This window comes from Biomphalaria glabrata, chromosome 2 (assembly GCF_947242115.1).
Source record: "Biomphalaria glabrata chromosome 2, xgBioGlab47.1, whole genome shotgun sequence".
Taxonomy (NCBI): domain Eukaryota; kingdom Metazoa; phylum Mollusca; class Gastropoda; family Planorbidae; genus Biomphalaria; species Biomphalaria glabrata.
This window is the reverse complement of record NC_074712.1, coordinates 62,321,600-62,337,693: the sequence shown is the minus strand read 5'-3', so window position 1 is coordinate 62,337,693 and position 16,094 is coordinate 62,321,600. Positions and strand designations below refer to the sequence as shown.

Here is a 16,094-nt window from a genome sequence, read left to right as displayed (position 1 = left end):
CCTAAACCGTTGTCACTAGACGGTAATCTATCTGAAAGATGGAAAAAATGGAGACAAAGTTTTGAACTGTTTATGGTCGCCACTGAAAAGAATACGAAGCCCGAGCCGGTGAAGAAAGCTTTATTGTTACACCTGATCGGTGAACCCGCTCGAGACATCTACAATACTTTTCAAGTATATGAAGATGAGACTGTAGACAAAGTAATTGAAAGGTTTGAGAATCTTTTTTTTCCTACGTCCAACACTGTGTATGACAGATTTAAATTCTTCTCAAGAAAGCAGAAAGACGGTGAAACGTTTGAACAGTATTATACTGTTATGAAGAATTTGGTAAAAGAATGCAAATTTGACAACCTTCGAGAGGAACTCATCAGAGATCGATTGGTATGTGGCATACAGTCGGATCGAGTGAGAGAGAGACTTCTGAGAGATGTAGACTTAACTTTAGAGAAGGCAGCAAGCATAATTCGTGCTGACGAGCATACCCAGAACCAAATGATAGATATGAAAGGACTACATGTGGATGCTGCCAATAAATTAAAGAAGACAGAAGATAGAAAGCCAGTCAAAACCTCACAGGGAAAAATGGCAAAGAATCATGTAACAAGTTTCATTAGAGATTGCAGATCTTGTGGTGGATCTCATGGAAAATACAATTGCCCAGCATTCGGACAGACATGCCGAAAATGTAAAACGAGAAATCATTTCGCTGTAAAATGTCGTTCGAAACATTTCAAGGCTGTTGATTTACTGGAAGATGAAAGTCAGGCAAGCCAAGTAAATGAGTTGTGGTTTGAGGCAATTGGTACTGACAACAATGTCAAAGTTTGGATGGTTGATGTCAATATTATGGGAAAAATAGTCAAAATGAAGATTGACACAGGAGCACAAGCTAATGTGATATCAGAGTCAACGTGGAAAACTTTAGAAACTGATAGTCAGTTATAGCACTCAAATACTACCCTATGAGCATTAAGGGATAAATCATTAGAACTGAAAGGAGTTGTATCGGTCACATTTAAAGTCGACGATGTGGAAGTCAAAGATGATCTGTATGTGATCAAGAACAAAATAAACCCAGTTTTAAGTCTGAGGACGTCTATTGCTTTGAAACTAATTGAAGCAAAAGAAAACGTCGAAGTACATGATGTCAAGCAACAGAAAGAAGTTCCACGAGAGTTGATGCAGAGAAATCAACTAACAACAACTTGTACGTCAAGTTCTCAATTGCATGAGGATGATGAACTATTACGTGGTCAAGAGCAATCGAGATCAGATGATGATATGCTTATGACAAATCAGAGCGCTAGAGAAAAGTTTCCCGGAAGTGATCAGAAGATAAAAGAAATTCGTCGCAAAACTGAATCTGATGTTAGACTGAAGTTATTGAGCAATTATGTCAGAAAAGGATGGCCAAAGTTTAAAAATCAAGTGCATGAAACAGTAAAGGTGTATTGGTCATTAAAAGACAGTATTCATGAAGAGAATGGAATTTTGTTTTATGAGAACAGAATCCTAATTCCTTCAAGTATGAGAAATGAAATTCTCGACAAGTTGCACACAGGTCATTCTTGAGAAAACCAGATCGAAGGCATGACAGAGTGTGTTTTGGCCAGGATTGTCCAAAGATATTTTTCGACAATAACGAAATGCTCAACATGTGCAACGTTCAAAAGAAATAATATGAAGGAAAAATTGCTACCTCATGCTGTACCAGACAGACCATGGGAAAAGGTTGCGACAGATATGTTTGAATGGCGAAACAATGACTACTGGCTAGATGTTGACTATTTCTCCAAATACCCTGAAATAAAACGACTGGAGAACAAAACAGCAGAATGTGTTATCAGAGCACTGAAAGGTATTTTTGCTAGACATGGCATACCAGAAGAAATAGTGAGCGACAATATGCCATTCAATAGCTATTAATATAGAGAGTTTGCTTCTGAATGGGGTTTCAAGATAACAACATCAAGTCCCAGGTACCCTCAATCAAATGGTCAAAGAGATGTATGTTGGTATCGTAAAGCAGATATTCAACAAAGCATACAAAAGTGGGAAAAAAATACTCCGATAAGCGGACTGCCGTATTCACCATCACAACTGCTGATGTGTAGAAGACTCAGGGACATCATTCCAACTGATCCCAAACTATTGAAACCATATGTAGCTGAAAATGCAGAGACATTACTCAACGAACGACAGATGAAAAGCAAAGTGAAATACGATGCAAAAGCAAGGCTACCTAAAGATTACTCTATCGGAGAGAAAGTGAGAGTTCATCTAGGACAAACATGGCAGAAAGCCGTTGTCATAAAAAAAAAACATTAATCACCCAGATCTAACATCATAAAGACAGACGATGGAAAAACATACAGAAGAAATCAACGCTTTTTGATTAAGAGTTTCGACGAAGACATCTCTGGGTACTATGATACCGATGAAGACAATGAACAGCAAACTGTTGGAACAAATGAAACAGACAGTTTTAGACCAACGTCTAGAGAACTTGTGCCAGTCAAGTCAACCAGAAGTGGTCGAGTTGTTAAAGTTCCTAGTAGATATCAGTCTTAAGAACTTTAAAAGGAAGGATGTGATAACAACTTATAAAGGAAGGATGTGTTAATGTGTATATTGCGTCATTGTTTGTTGTGAATGTTTTGTGAGAAAATACGTAACAGGATGTGACAAATAAAAAGAGTCTTCTATGTCTACTGGTATAAACACAAACTTTCTGTTACTATTATTGTTATTATTAATTAATGTCTACAGTATTTTATTTATTTACCTGTGACAGCAGCACATTACGGAGATGTAACTTAACTTTATGGCAGGCGCGGTGAGCGGTAAAGAGCTTGGCATCCGAACCGGGACTCCCGGGTTCGAATCCTGGTGAAGACTGGGTTTTTTTATTTCGGCATCTTCGGGCGCCTCTGAGTTTACCCAGCTCTAATGGGTACCCGACACTAGTTGCGGAAAAAAAAGGCGGGTCGTTGTGCGGATACCCTCATTAAACGTTGGCCACAGAAACATATGCCCTTTACATCATCTGCCCTATAGATCGCAAGGTCTGAAAGGGGAGCTTTACTTAACTTACTTAACTAAATACGTCTGCTTATAACGAAAGCAGCAAACTAGCGCACGCGGCTGGCTGTATCTCGGGTCTACGTAACATCAAACTTTTTAACGAATGATGTCGGTGTACAGGAGGCTGCGTTTGCAGACATCGCTTAGTGACTTTAGCGGCAGACGTCTTTTAAGTCAAGATAGAAAACTTACAAGTAAAGTAGCAATTATACATAAAACACTGAACCATAATCTTCAAATACAAAAAAAACAAAATTTAATAAAATACTCAGAAAGACACAAAGATAAAGGCACATTCCTCGTCCCATATGCTAGGACAAATTTGTACAAAAGCTCCTTCTTCCCTAGCGCTATTAGAGCATGGAATGGGTTGCCTGAGCTAGCCAGGAAAACCAGTGACTTGGCAGAATTTAAGTCATTGGTTAATATGCATGACTGAATGCATGACGCGTAGCACGTAATCATCTTCTTTTTTTGAAGTAACGTCTGTATCATATAAGATAAAAAGATAAGTCTGGTGTTCACTTCACTTCTCTTGCTGCCTGGTGTCATGGTCGATTTGGGCACTGCCTCAGACTAGCCTTCAAATTTGAGTTACGTGTGCAAACATCTTGGAGATCAAAAAGTAAATGAATTAAAACTAAAACACGTGCACATCCTGTAACGCCCCTGCCCCTACTACTCTCTAAGAGAACCCGAGGACCATGATATATGCAAAAAATCGTGATAGCCATTGGTCAGTTTCCCGTTCCTAAAGTACAGTACGACTGCAAATAGTCTAAGACCATACATCAACAATAAACTCACAGTCCTGACATAACAGACCTACTGTTATAACCTGGTGTAGGATTAGTTAAGGGTAAATTAACTTTCATTACTGACTCACCTTTTGAAGACCCAGATGCCCAACACTACAAGGATGAGGATAGCTAGAGGTACGAGTATCCCTATGGCCCATTTGTCTCCTAGAGAAAGTCCTTGTTTTGAGACAGCCTCGGCCTGAGGGGTAACCAACGAGGATGTGGTAGCTATGACCGCTGGTGACGATTTTGCTGTTGTGGATGAACTGGTGGGGCTGTAAGTACTTGTGGAGCTGTTATCACTGGTGGAGCTGTTATCATAGGTGGAGCTGTTAGCACTGGTGGTGCTGACAGAACTGGTGGTGCTGTCTGTTGTTGATGTTGCTTGGGAGATATTTGTGGTAGCGTTGGTATTGGTCGAAATTGATGTCTGTGATGGCAGAGTGTTTGAGGTAGTTATGCTAGTGGATGAAGTGCTGGTGCCAGCGGCAGTGGTTGTGGTTGGTGTTTCGGTGGCTGTCGTCGAAGGTGTCGCTGCCGTGCTATTGACAGCTTCTGCTGTGTTATTAGTTACTTCAGAAGATGTTGTAGTAGACGATGCAGTATTTGTAGATGTTGTAGTAGACGATGCAGTAGTTGTAGATATTGTAGTAGGCGATGCAGTAGTTGTAGATGTTGTAGTAGACGATGCAGTAGTTGTAGATGTTGTAGTAGACGATGCAGTAGTTGTAGATGTTGTAGGCTTTGTTGTGCTTTCAGTTGTAGTCTCAATTTTTGTGCTATCAGGTGTTATATTACCAGGTGTTCTTGTACTTTGAGACGTTGTTTCTACATGTGTTGTGCTTTCTTGTGTTGCGTTTTCTTGTGTTGTTGTATTTTCGACCGATGTAGAGGTAACTGGGATTGACGTTGTGGTAGAGAGTTCTGTGGTGCTTGTCGTTGTTGTTGATGTTTCTGACACACTGAAACTTGAGTCTGATGCTAGAAAATAAAAAAAAATAAAAAAACTTTATTCTCACCTAATTATAATCGTTAAAGATGCCATATACAACAGAAGTAAAAAGAAGGGTGAAAATGCAACAGCGCCTGGTGATGACATACGCCCAAACTGTGACGGCAGCTGTGTATCTAGGATTGGCCTCTTTAGCCACACAAGAAGTTGCAAAGGGAAAAGATCGTCTCTAGAGACGTAATATGCCCAAGAAGAAGAATTGTTTTCAGCATTGTCGTATTTATGTTTTACAATATCTTTATTTAACTTTTAACTTCGTGGAAACCATCCTTCTGGTTGGAACCTGGACACGGATCTCGAAAACGGCTCTAAAGATTTTTCTAGGAATTTGACAGTCGCTGTATATGGTTGGGAAAATGAAATAATACCTCATTGGCCACACTCGGAAAACTTTGGTTTGACCTTTTTAATTTTACAAAGTAAAAAAACAAATAAATTTAAATTTGGCTTGAGAAAGAGAACATATTTCCGCATGTAGGCATTATTCATTCAATAGTTTAATATATAAATGTCGAGGAACATTCTGAGCACCGCCTTCCAACTCTAGATCTAAGGGTTTATCATTATAGCATTATACAGTGTAGTAGATTTATACATTCACTTAACCAGGATTCGTACTTGCGGGCGAATGGTGGGTGGGGGGCAGGGCCGGTCCTAACGAATGCGGGGCCCTATGCGAAACTGATTGCGCGGGGCCTAGTCTGGGTGGGAATAAGGATGATAAGTAAAAATTAAGATTTTGTATTAGAAATAAAATTTGACTTTGCATTTTATTCATTCTTTACTAAGTACAAAATAGCGATCAAATTAACTTTACTTTACGAACCTTGCATCCTATGGCATATTTATAAGACAATGACTATAAAAGTGAAAAAAGGTATTGGAACTTTCGGTTAAGGTGAAAATTCGTCCGCGTATTACTTTTTATTACATGAAAGCTGACAAAGCCTTTTTTTTTATCGCACGTGTTTTTGGCGTTTTCCGTAATAAATGACACCCACAAATGACAATTTTGTCTATTTTTCATGAGATTTTTATGAATTTTCAGGAGATTTTTATGAGTTTTCAGGAGATTTTTATGAGTTTTCAGGAGATTTTAATAAATGCAGGACATTTCCAAGAATTTTTCGTATAAATTTTGCAATTTTATATTTACACATAGAATTAGCGCGGGGCCTATGAAAGCGCGGGGCCCACTGCGACCGCATAGGTTGCAGTGGCCTAAGACCGGCCCTGGGTGGGGGGCGTGCTTAAAAAAATGTTCACTTTTAATAAAAAATGAAACTTTATTTAGTTACTAAGAGAAAAAACTATCGCTCTAAAAAGGAGGTATTGTAGTTCAAGAAGCCTGTTAGTGTAACGGGCGTCTTACGCAGTGTTTTGGTTGTATCCGTGATGCTTCTAACCCTTGACACTTGGGGCTTTATCCACTTTTTAGTGGGTAAGTTAAGAGGCTCTTATTTAGACCGTTTTATTTCAAAAGCTATAGCTAATTAAGCAGAATTGGGCTAGATAGATTGAGTACTATTTATTACCTTTAGGGCCAGTGTCTGGGTGTTAACTTTGTGTTTGACTGTCTCGTGAGAGAATGAAAGAGGCGCGCTGGCTGTGCGGTAAAGCGCTTTGCTTCCGAACCGGAGGTTCCATGTTCGAATCCTGGTGAAGACGGATTCTTAATTTCGGGATCTTTGGGCGCCTCTGAGTCCATCCAGCTCTAATGGGTACCTGACATAAGTTGGGGAAAAGTAATGGTGGTATGTCGTTGTGATAACCACACGACACCCTAGCTAACCACAGTCCACAGAAATAGGTGAACTTTACATCATCTGCCCTAGAGACCACAATTTCTGAAAGGAGACTTTATTTTAACTTTATAGCCATCCAAGGCTAGCGAACATACACATTATTAGATTAAATACATTTTTAAAGCATCACCATCTACCAACAAGACATACTGTTTGTTTGAAAATGTTTTACATGTTTTGGATGTTCCTTCAGAGTTAAAGATTACTTCCTATTCCAAAACTCCCGCAGGACGACGGGGGAATGGGAGCGGGCAGGGTTTGAACCTTTGACCATTGATAAATCCAAACGACAGACCAGCGCGCAAACCGCACGACCAGGCAGCCATCCTATGCTTTTTGCTATTTATTGCTACATAAAATCATTTTTCCAGAAGTTACTGAAGAAACAAAAAAAGAAACTTAAGCAAACTATTTAAATGTTCTTACTTGTGATATTGGAGAGAACACACTGCAGAGATAATAGAAGCAGGAAAAACTGTGTCATCATGGGAGCCATGGCTTGTACTTTCTGAAAACAAAAATAAAAGAAAATATGTAACAAAAAAAAAAGACAGTGACTCATTTATGAAGCAGATGACTTCGTAAAAGCGATTATTTTAATCTCAATTACTAACGAATAATAAATTTTTTGAAAAAGTTGGGAAACCTTTTTTTTTTTTTTTACCACGCTCCTAGTCGCCCAACCTTCCTGGAAAAAAAATCCGGGTTAAGCGAATGTATAAATCTACACAGATTATATGCACAATTATTCTCTGGCGAAGACAATACATGAATCAATAAAAAAAAATTAACCAAGTAATTAATTAATTTTGCTTGATATCGAAAAAGAGAAACAAATCTTACAGTACTGTGAAACATAGCTGTAAATTCACAGTTCTTACTAGATACTTTTTGTTTTCATAAAAAAAAATTTTGATTGTTTTCAGATGTGGAGGCCCCCTTTAAGGTGATGCCTTGGGCGACTGCCGAGTCTTGCATTTCGATAATCCGGCCTTGATTAAACAAGCCAGAGGCTGATACTAAAATCTGTTCTAAAGTGACAAATAAAATCATACTGCGCATGGTAAAGTATAACTGTAATACATAGTGCCACTTGGATAATAAAGATTTTTAGTATTGTAGAAATGAATTAATTTTCATTCTCTGGCACTGCCAGAGTCGAGCTTCGTTAATTAACCCTTAAAGTGCTGAGTTGTTTTACAATGAGTGCATTCAAAATGGAATTACAATTCTGATGTTTAGAGGCTAAACTACCTTACGCGTTTTAAGGGTTAAAGAGAAACAAATAATTCATTGCAGTCCCCTAACAGAGTCCATGAGAAATATTTTCTGGTGATGTGGCAGGTCTGCAGCACAACTGTCCTTTGACATGTAAACGAAAATCTTTTTAGTTTAGGAATATTTAGGGCTTCAGACCACGTTGGGCAGGTCCCCTTGAAAGAATGTCAGATAACAGAGGAGCGAAAATCGTATACAGGCAAAAAACCAAAAGGCAGGCGACCCAAAGGCAGACCCCGAATGCGATGGATTGATGATGTGGAAGCAGAGCTGCAACAGCTTGGGGTTAGGGCGTGGAGACGAAAGGCCCAGGAGAGATCTGGAAGGATGTGTTGAAGCAGGCCAGAGCCCTCCATGGGCTGTAGTGTCACTGGGATGGATGGATCAGAATGGAAGGATGTGTTGAAGCAGGCCAGAGCCCTCCATGGGCTGTAGCGCCACTGGGATGGATGGATGGATAGGGCTTCAGATAGATCAGTTGTCACTATCCCTTCGGTTGCTATTTTAGGTAGCTTCCACAGTCACTTAATCTTTAAGATTACCTTTATGTATGCTGTTCTTTGTCTCTTTCAGTTCTATTATGGGATAGTGATACCACCATGTCAATGACCATGGTAAATGTTTCATTTTTTGTCAACAAAAAACTGAATCTGGTCAGTTATTATTTAGAATAATTTCTATTGTAAATACCTAACCCCCTTTTCTGAAAACACACACTGACACCTCTTTAAAAAATCGACTAGTACAGTGAACCTTTATTGACACTCCAATCCCATTGTTTGCTCTGGTTATAAAACCATTTTTAAGACATGGGTTCTCATACGGAACATCGCGATTGTAAAGCTCTATTTTCGGCGCGCGTACTATTGGTTTGAGCCTCGCTGGTTTACAGCACACTCGTAGACTCTATTCGGCAGTCAAGAGGATTTTTTTTACGATAAGAGTTATGGGAAATTCGGAAAATAACATTTGTTTAACACTCTAGTTTATTGTTACGTGTAACTCTATTTCAATTAACTTTATACATTTTGGAATGAATTTTAGTGTCTATTTCGCTTTATGACTTTTGACCCTTTGCCAGTACACAGCAGCACACATTTCTAAGTTTATGAAACTGTGGAGCCCTAATTTTGGAGAGACACTCTCGTCCACATATATCGCAGGTTAAGTTGGCTTTCGCTTTGGTGGTGGAGGAGCCGGCCATTTTTCGTAGGATACGCTTCTCTTCAAGAGCTGAGGTCCATGTTTTTTCGCTGTCCAAGGCTTTCTTGGTCATCTTATCTCTCCACGTAGTGCGGCGTAGAGCTATGTCTTCCCAATGGTCAGTATCAAATTGGTCTAAGGCCGGGGTCGGCAACCTGCGGCTCGCGAGCCACATGCGGCTCTTTAGACTGGAAGCTGCGGCTCTTTAGTTCCTTACGCAAATTTTATTTTTATCGAAAAAAAAATCGTTCTTTATCTATCAACAATGAATTGGCACCGATTACATTTCTCAGCCACTTGTACTCGCTTTCCACCCCTCCCCTCCCCCGTGACACGCGTCGTCACTGTCGTCCTTCCGTTGGAAGCTCTCTATATTAAGTTTTACTTGGCTTTCGACACAAGACTATTTGGCGTCTACTCCACGTGCTTTGGCTGTGAAGTGGAGTTTGTTGTTTCAAGTAAAAGAGTTAGAACTGAGTTATCTTCAAGGTCATATATTTGAAAACAATTTTGTCTGGTTTATTTTTAGAACAATAACTGGTAGCAAGGTCGTAGATTAAATTTATTACAAGTTAGTTTAAAATTAGGACAAGGTTGTGGAATTTCCATACGCTTCAACAATAGCTTAGAATTAGATAGTTCGATAAAGAAGAAAAGGGGAAGATTGTAGAGTATTAACTGTTTTAAGGAGAGAAGAGACTTTGGTAAATATATTGATATTAAAATTGTTTTGTTCATTTACCGCAATCATGGCATCTACAAAAAGAAAGAGAAGAACTACTGAAGAAGAGAATCGAGAATTTAATCTGGATTGGACAGAGTCTTTCGCTTTCATCTGCAACTCAGATGGCCTTCCGATTTGCCTCATTTGCCATGAAAAACTCGCACACAATAAGAAATCAAATTTAGAGAGACACTTCACTAAAAAACATACTCAGTTTGCTAGTAAATATCCAGCAGGCGAAGAACGAAAAAAAGCTGTTGACGAGCTCCAAAAACATAGACAGCAATCAAGTTTCATGTTAAGTAACTGGACTCAATCTACAAGTAATGTTAATCTGGCAAGCTTTGCGGTATCACTTGAAATTGCAAAAAAAGGCAAACCATTCACAGATGGTGAGTATGTCAAAGATTGCTTCATACAAGCATCTGAAGAACTGTTTCGTGATTTCAAAAACAAACCAGAAATATTGAAAAGAATCAAAGATTTGCCACTATCCGCTAAAACAGTACAAGATAGAATAGCTAAAATGTCTTCAAATGTAACACATATGCAGGTGGAAGATATTCAACTTTCTTCTGCCTTATCACTTGCCATAGATGAGTCTTGCGACATAAAAGACACCGCACAAGTTGCCCTTTTTGTTAGGTATATGTCTTCCCAAGGTCCAAAAGAAGAACTTCTAGGATTATTACCGCTCTCGGGACAAACTAGAGGGGAAGATATAGCAAATGCCGTGCAAACATGCCTTAAAGACAATAAGATTGATTTAAATAAAATTGTTTCAATTGCAACTGATGGAGCCAGCAGTATGACAGGAAAAAATAAAGGAGCTACTACGATTCTTCGGAGCAAAATAAACCATGAAATTCTTACGTTTCACTGCATTATACACCAAGAAGCGCTTTGTGCCCAAACATTTCCAGCCGAAGTTGTTGAGGTCATGAATTTGGTAATCAAGATTGTTAACAGCATCTTGTCAAAAGCACTCTATCATCGTCAGTTTAAAGAATTCTTAAACGAAATGGAGACTCAGTATTCCGACCTTCTTCTTCACAATAAAGTGCGATGGCTTTCCAAAGGTAAAGTGTTGAAACGTTTTGCTGTGTGCTTGAATGAAATAAATACTTTCCTAAATGATAAAGGCATTAATCACCCTGAATTAGAGAACGACAAATGGTTGCAAACATTTTACTTTATGGTTGATATTACAGAGAAATTAAATGAGCTGAATCTAAAACTGCAAGGAAAGGGAAACCCAGCCTATGTTTTGGTGGAAGAATTAGTTTGTTTTGAAGGAAAATTGACTGTTTTTGTAGAAAACATTCAGAGTAGTAAATTACTTCATTTTCCATTTCTAAAGCAATATCGCGATAAAACCAATGCAACTGTTGACACAAATTATTTCAGCACAGTTATTAAAAAAATTAAAGATGAATTTGCTGACAGATTTCAACAATTCAAAACAAACAAAACCACTCTAGCATTCATAGTTAATCCTCTCAACACAAATTGTAACGAGATCCACATTGAGCCATTTGAAATTGATGCTGGATCTCTAGAAATGCAATTGATTGATTTGAAAGGTAAAGCTTTGTGGAGTGGAAAATTTACAGAAATGAAAAACAAGTTGGAAGAGTTGGAGGTCCAGAAATGCATGTATGTAGCACAAAAAAAGTGGACAGCTTTAAAAGAAATGCCGAAAGTTGAGTCACTTATATTCGACACATGGAATAGTCTTCCAGATTGCTACAGTGAAGTGAAGAAGCTGGCATTTGGAGTGCTGACTATCTTTGGATCTACATATTCGTGCGAGCAAGCGTTCTCTTGCATGAATATAATTAAAAGCAAAGTAAGAAGCCAACTAACAAATGAAAATTTAGAGTCTTGTTTGAAACTAAAAACAACAAGTTATGAGCCAAATTTATCCAAACTCTCTAGAACCATGCAAAGCCAATTTTCCCATTGAATTTGTTCGCTCAAATGTATGTAATTGCTTTCCTATTTTAAATAAAAGTTACATTGTTTAGTAAAGTTTAAGTTTTCTATTTGAATAACCATGCAAAGCCATCGCACCCATTGAATTTGTTCTTTCAAATGTATGTAATTGTGTTTTTTTTTAATATTGTATTTGAAGTACAAGTTACATTGTTTAGTAAAGTTTAAGTTTTCTATTTGAATAACCATGCAAAGCCATCGCACCCATTGAATTTGTTCTTTCAAATGTATGTAATTGTGTTTTTTTTAATATTGTATTTGAAGTACAAGTTACATTGTTTAGTAAAGTTTAAGTTTTCTATTTGAATAACCATGCAAAGCCATCGCACCCATTGAATTTGTTCTTTCAAATGTATGTAATTGTGTTTTTTTTAAATAGTGTATTTGAAGTACAAGTTACATTGTTTAGTAAAGTTTAAGTTTTCTATTTGAATAACCATGCAAAGCCATCGCACCAATTGAATTTGTTCTTTCAAATGTATGTAATTGTGTTTTTTTTTAATATTGTATTTGAAGTACAAGTTACATTGTTTAGTAAAGTTTAAGTTTTCTATTTGAATAACCATGCAAAGCCATCGCACCCATTGAATTTGTTCTTTCAAATGTATGTAATTGTGTTTTTTTTTAATATTGTATTTGAAGTACAAGTTACATTGTTTAGTAAAGTTTAAGTTTTCTTTTTGAATAACCATGCAAAGCCATCGCACCCGTTGAATTTGTTCTTTCAAATGTATGTAATTGTGTTTTTTTTTAATATTGTATTTGAAGTACAAGTTACATTGTTTAGTAAAGTTTAAGTTTTCTATTTGAATAACCATGCAAAGCCATCGCACCCATTGAATTTGTTCTTTCAAATGTATGTAATTGTGTTTTTTTTAATATTGTATTTGAAGTACAAGTTACATTGTTTAGTAAAGTTTAAGTTTTCTATTTGAATAACCATGCAAAGCCATCGCACCCGTTGAATTTGTTCTTTCAAATGTATGTAATTGTGTTTTTTTTAATATTGTATTTGAAGTACAAGTTACATTGTTTAGTAAAGTTTAAGTTTTCTATTTGAATAACCATGCAAAGCCATCGCACCCATTGAATTTGTTCTTTCAAATGTATGTAATTGTGTTTTTTTTAATATTGTATTTGAAGTACAAGTTACATTGTTTAGTAAAGTTTAAGTTTTCTATTTGAATAACCATGCAAAGACATCGCACCCGTTGATTTATTTCGTTCGCTAAATTGTTTGTTATTGATGTACATGTTGGTGTTGTGAGTAAATGTTTGATTGTTAATTTTATATTTAAATAGTAAGTTATTACCCTATAAAGCAATATACATATATATATATAATGTGACAAACACAATTTTTATGTGAATAAATAACTACTTTTCTTATGAATGAAAAAATATATTTGTTTTTTTTTTTATTTTAAACAAATTTATGCGAGTACCATTTATAGATGGCAAGAAAAAAAAATGTGCGGCTCTTTAAAAGCTTTGAAAATTTGTAAATTTTAATTTTTGGCTCTTCAGACTCAAAAGGTTGCCGACCCCTGGTCTAAGGCATATCAACTATACCAACTGCGGGAGATTTTTTTTGTCCTTATTATCACTCAAAAAATAAATAACCACGAAACAATACATTCCCCTATTAACAAAAGTACCACTCACTAAACAAATATTAACAAAAGTACCACTCCCTAAACATATAACCACTCCCTAAACATATATTAATAAAAGTACCACTCCCTAAACATATATTAATAAAAGTACCACTCCCTAAACATATATTAATAAAAAGTGCCACTCCCTAAACATATTTTAACAAAAAGTACCACTCCCTAAACATATTTTAACAAAAAGTACCACTCCCTAAACATATATTAACAAAAAGTACCACTCCCTAAACATATTTTAACAAAAAGTACCACTCCCTAAACATATTTTAACAAAAAGTACCACTCCCTAAACATATATTAACAAAAGTACCACTCCCTAAATATATATTAACAAAAGTATCACTCCCTAAACATATATTAACAAAAGTACCACTCCCTAAACATATATTAACAAAAGTACCACTCCCTAAACATATATTAACAAAAGTACCACTCCCTAAATATATATTTAAAAAATATATTACAAGTAAGCTAATAAATGTGATTTTATCGTGATTTTATGTTTAATTTTTTTTTCTTTTGGTTTTGACTGTTTCTTGCTAGAGCACAACAGAAGCAGTCTACCCTGCTCTGTAACAGGAGGCCCCGTGCAAAGTGAATAGCGAGGCCCCAAAATGAAATAGAAATAAAAAAAAATTAAGATACAAAAATACGCAATGAATTATAAACCCTCCTGTATCTAGATCTAAATCAACAAATAAATTAAATTCATAGAGCGCCGGTAGCACGATTGTGCTTCGTGGACGATCCATGATCACGTGACTAGAAATAACGTTTCGACATTTCACCAAAAGGAAGAAGCAAAGGTCTTGTACTCTAACATATTCGTAGTCTAACAAGTAGATTTAAAGTTCTAAACTTTCGCGGATAAATTCATAATAGAGACTAAGAGGTAGGCCAGTAGACATAGTTCTGCTATGCTTGAGATTAGACCCAAGTTTCGCAATTTTTTTCTCTAAAATAATTCTTTCAGTCTGTTCGAGCCCCCACAATCAGCGGTTATCTAGTTTGCCTATGCCTAAGGCCGGTCCCGTGTAACCAATCAGAGTTTATATCAGGTATCATATGCCAACATTGGTTTGAACAGCAAACGGCCACACTAGATCTAGATCAATAAACCCAGCTGAATTCTCAATTGCTACATAAATATTAGTAGGACATTCCCATGTAAAACTAGTAAGTTAAACGGTTTAAAGTCATTTGACCAATAAGATCTAAAGCTGAACAAAAGATATTAAATTATAAGGAGTTGACCTCAAACCATATTGGTTCTTTGTCTTCTGACTATCTAGAATTTAAGTGCCAATTCTCTTGTCTTTTCTTATTTATAATCTCTCTTTTCACACTTGAAAAAAAAATGTTTACACAACATTATAATATCGTAAATTCAAAGATTCTCAAAGTTAGAAAACGAACTCTTACAATGGAATCTCTCTCTCTCTCTCTCTCCCCCTCTCTATCTAAAGTTCTAATCTCTCTCTCTATCTCTCTAGGGAGAGAACAAACTGTAATAATAAATGGCTCTAAATCAACACCAATAACAGTAAACTCATGTGTACCTCAAGGAACGGTCTTAGGTCCACTACTTTTCTTAATTTACATAAATGATTTACCAAATTGCATTAGTTCAGGAACAAAAGATTATTTGCAGACGATTGCATAATATATAGAACCATAAAAACAACTCAAGACACAGATATTTTACAAAGAGAATTAGACGAATTACAGAAATGGGAATCAAATTGGAACATGTCTTTCCACCCAGAAAAATGTCAGTTGTTAAGAGTAACAAAAAAACTAAAACAAATTAATTCCACTTATCTTATTCATGGCAAACCAGTAACACAGACTAAAAACGCAAAATACCTAGGTGTTATAATAAATGAAAAACTGTCATGGAATCCACATACTGATGAAACTATCAAAAAATCAAACAAAGCATTAGGATTTATTAAAAGAAATTTCTATAAATCAAATAAGAACATAAAACTAAAATGTTATTTAACCTTGGTTAGGCTAATAATAGAATATGCATCCTCCGTTTGAGACCCCTCAACTCAAGAAAACATTAAGAAACTGGAACAGACACAAAATAGAGCAGTGAGATTCATAACAAACAAATATTCACACTTAATCAGAGTAACACCTTTAGTAAAATCACTAAATTTAGAAAGCCTTCAGGACAGAAGGCTCAAAAGTAAAGTAGCAATTATACATAAAACACTGAACCATAATCTTAAAATACAAAAACAAAATTTAATAAAATACTCTGAAAGACACAAAGATAAAGGCACATTCCTCGTCCCATATGCTAGGACGAATTTGTACAAAAGCTCCTTCTTCCCTAGCGTTATTGGAGCATGGAATGGATTGCCTGAGCTAACCAGGGAAACCAGTGGCTTGGCGGAGTTTAGGCCATTGGTTAATATGCATGACTAAATGCATGACGCGTAGGACATAATCATCTTCTTTTTTGAAGTAACGTCTGTATTATATAAGATAAGAAGATATCTATTT

General features: G+C 36.5%; 1 protein-coding gene across 3 annotated transcripts in view; it reads right to left on the bottom strand.

The window, feature by feature from the left end:
• The window catches only part of LOC106061877 (uncharacterized), a 54,672-nt gene that overhangs the window by 8,347 nt on the left and 30,231 nt on the right, over positions 1-16,094 (bottom strand). For all 3 annotated transcript variants that reach the window (XM_056021823.1, XM_013220099.2, XM_013220098.2), the window contains exons 2-3: positions 7,131-7,212; positions 3,974-4,868 (exon numbers count right to left, since the gene is read on the bottom strand). In XM_056021823.1, the coding sequence (XP_055877798.1) occupies positions 3,974-4,868; positions 7,131-7,200 (965 nt within the window). In that variant the 5' untranslated portion in view covers positions 7,201-7,212. The remainder of the gene's footprint in view (positions 1-3,973; positions 4,869-7,130; positions 7,213-16,094) is intronic.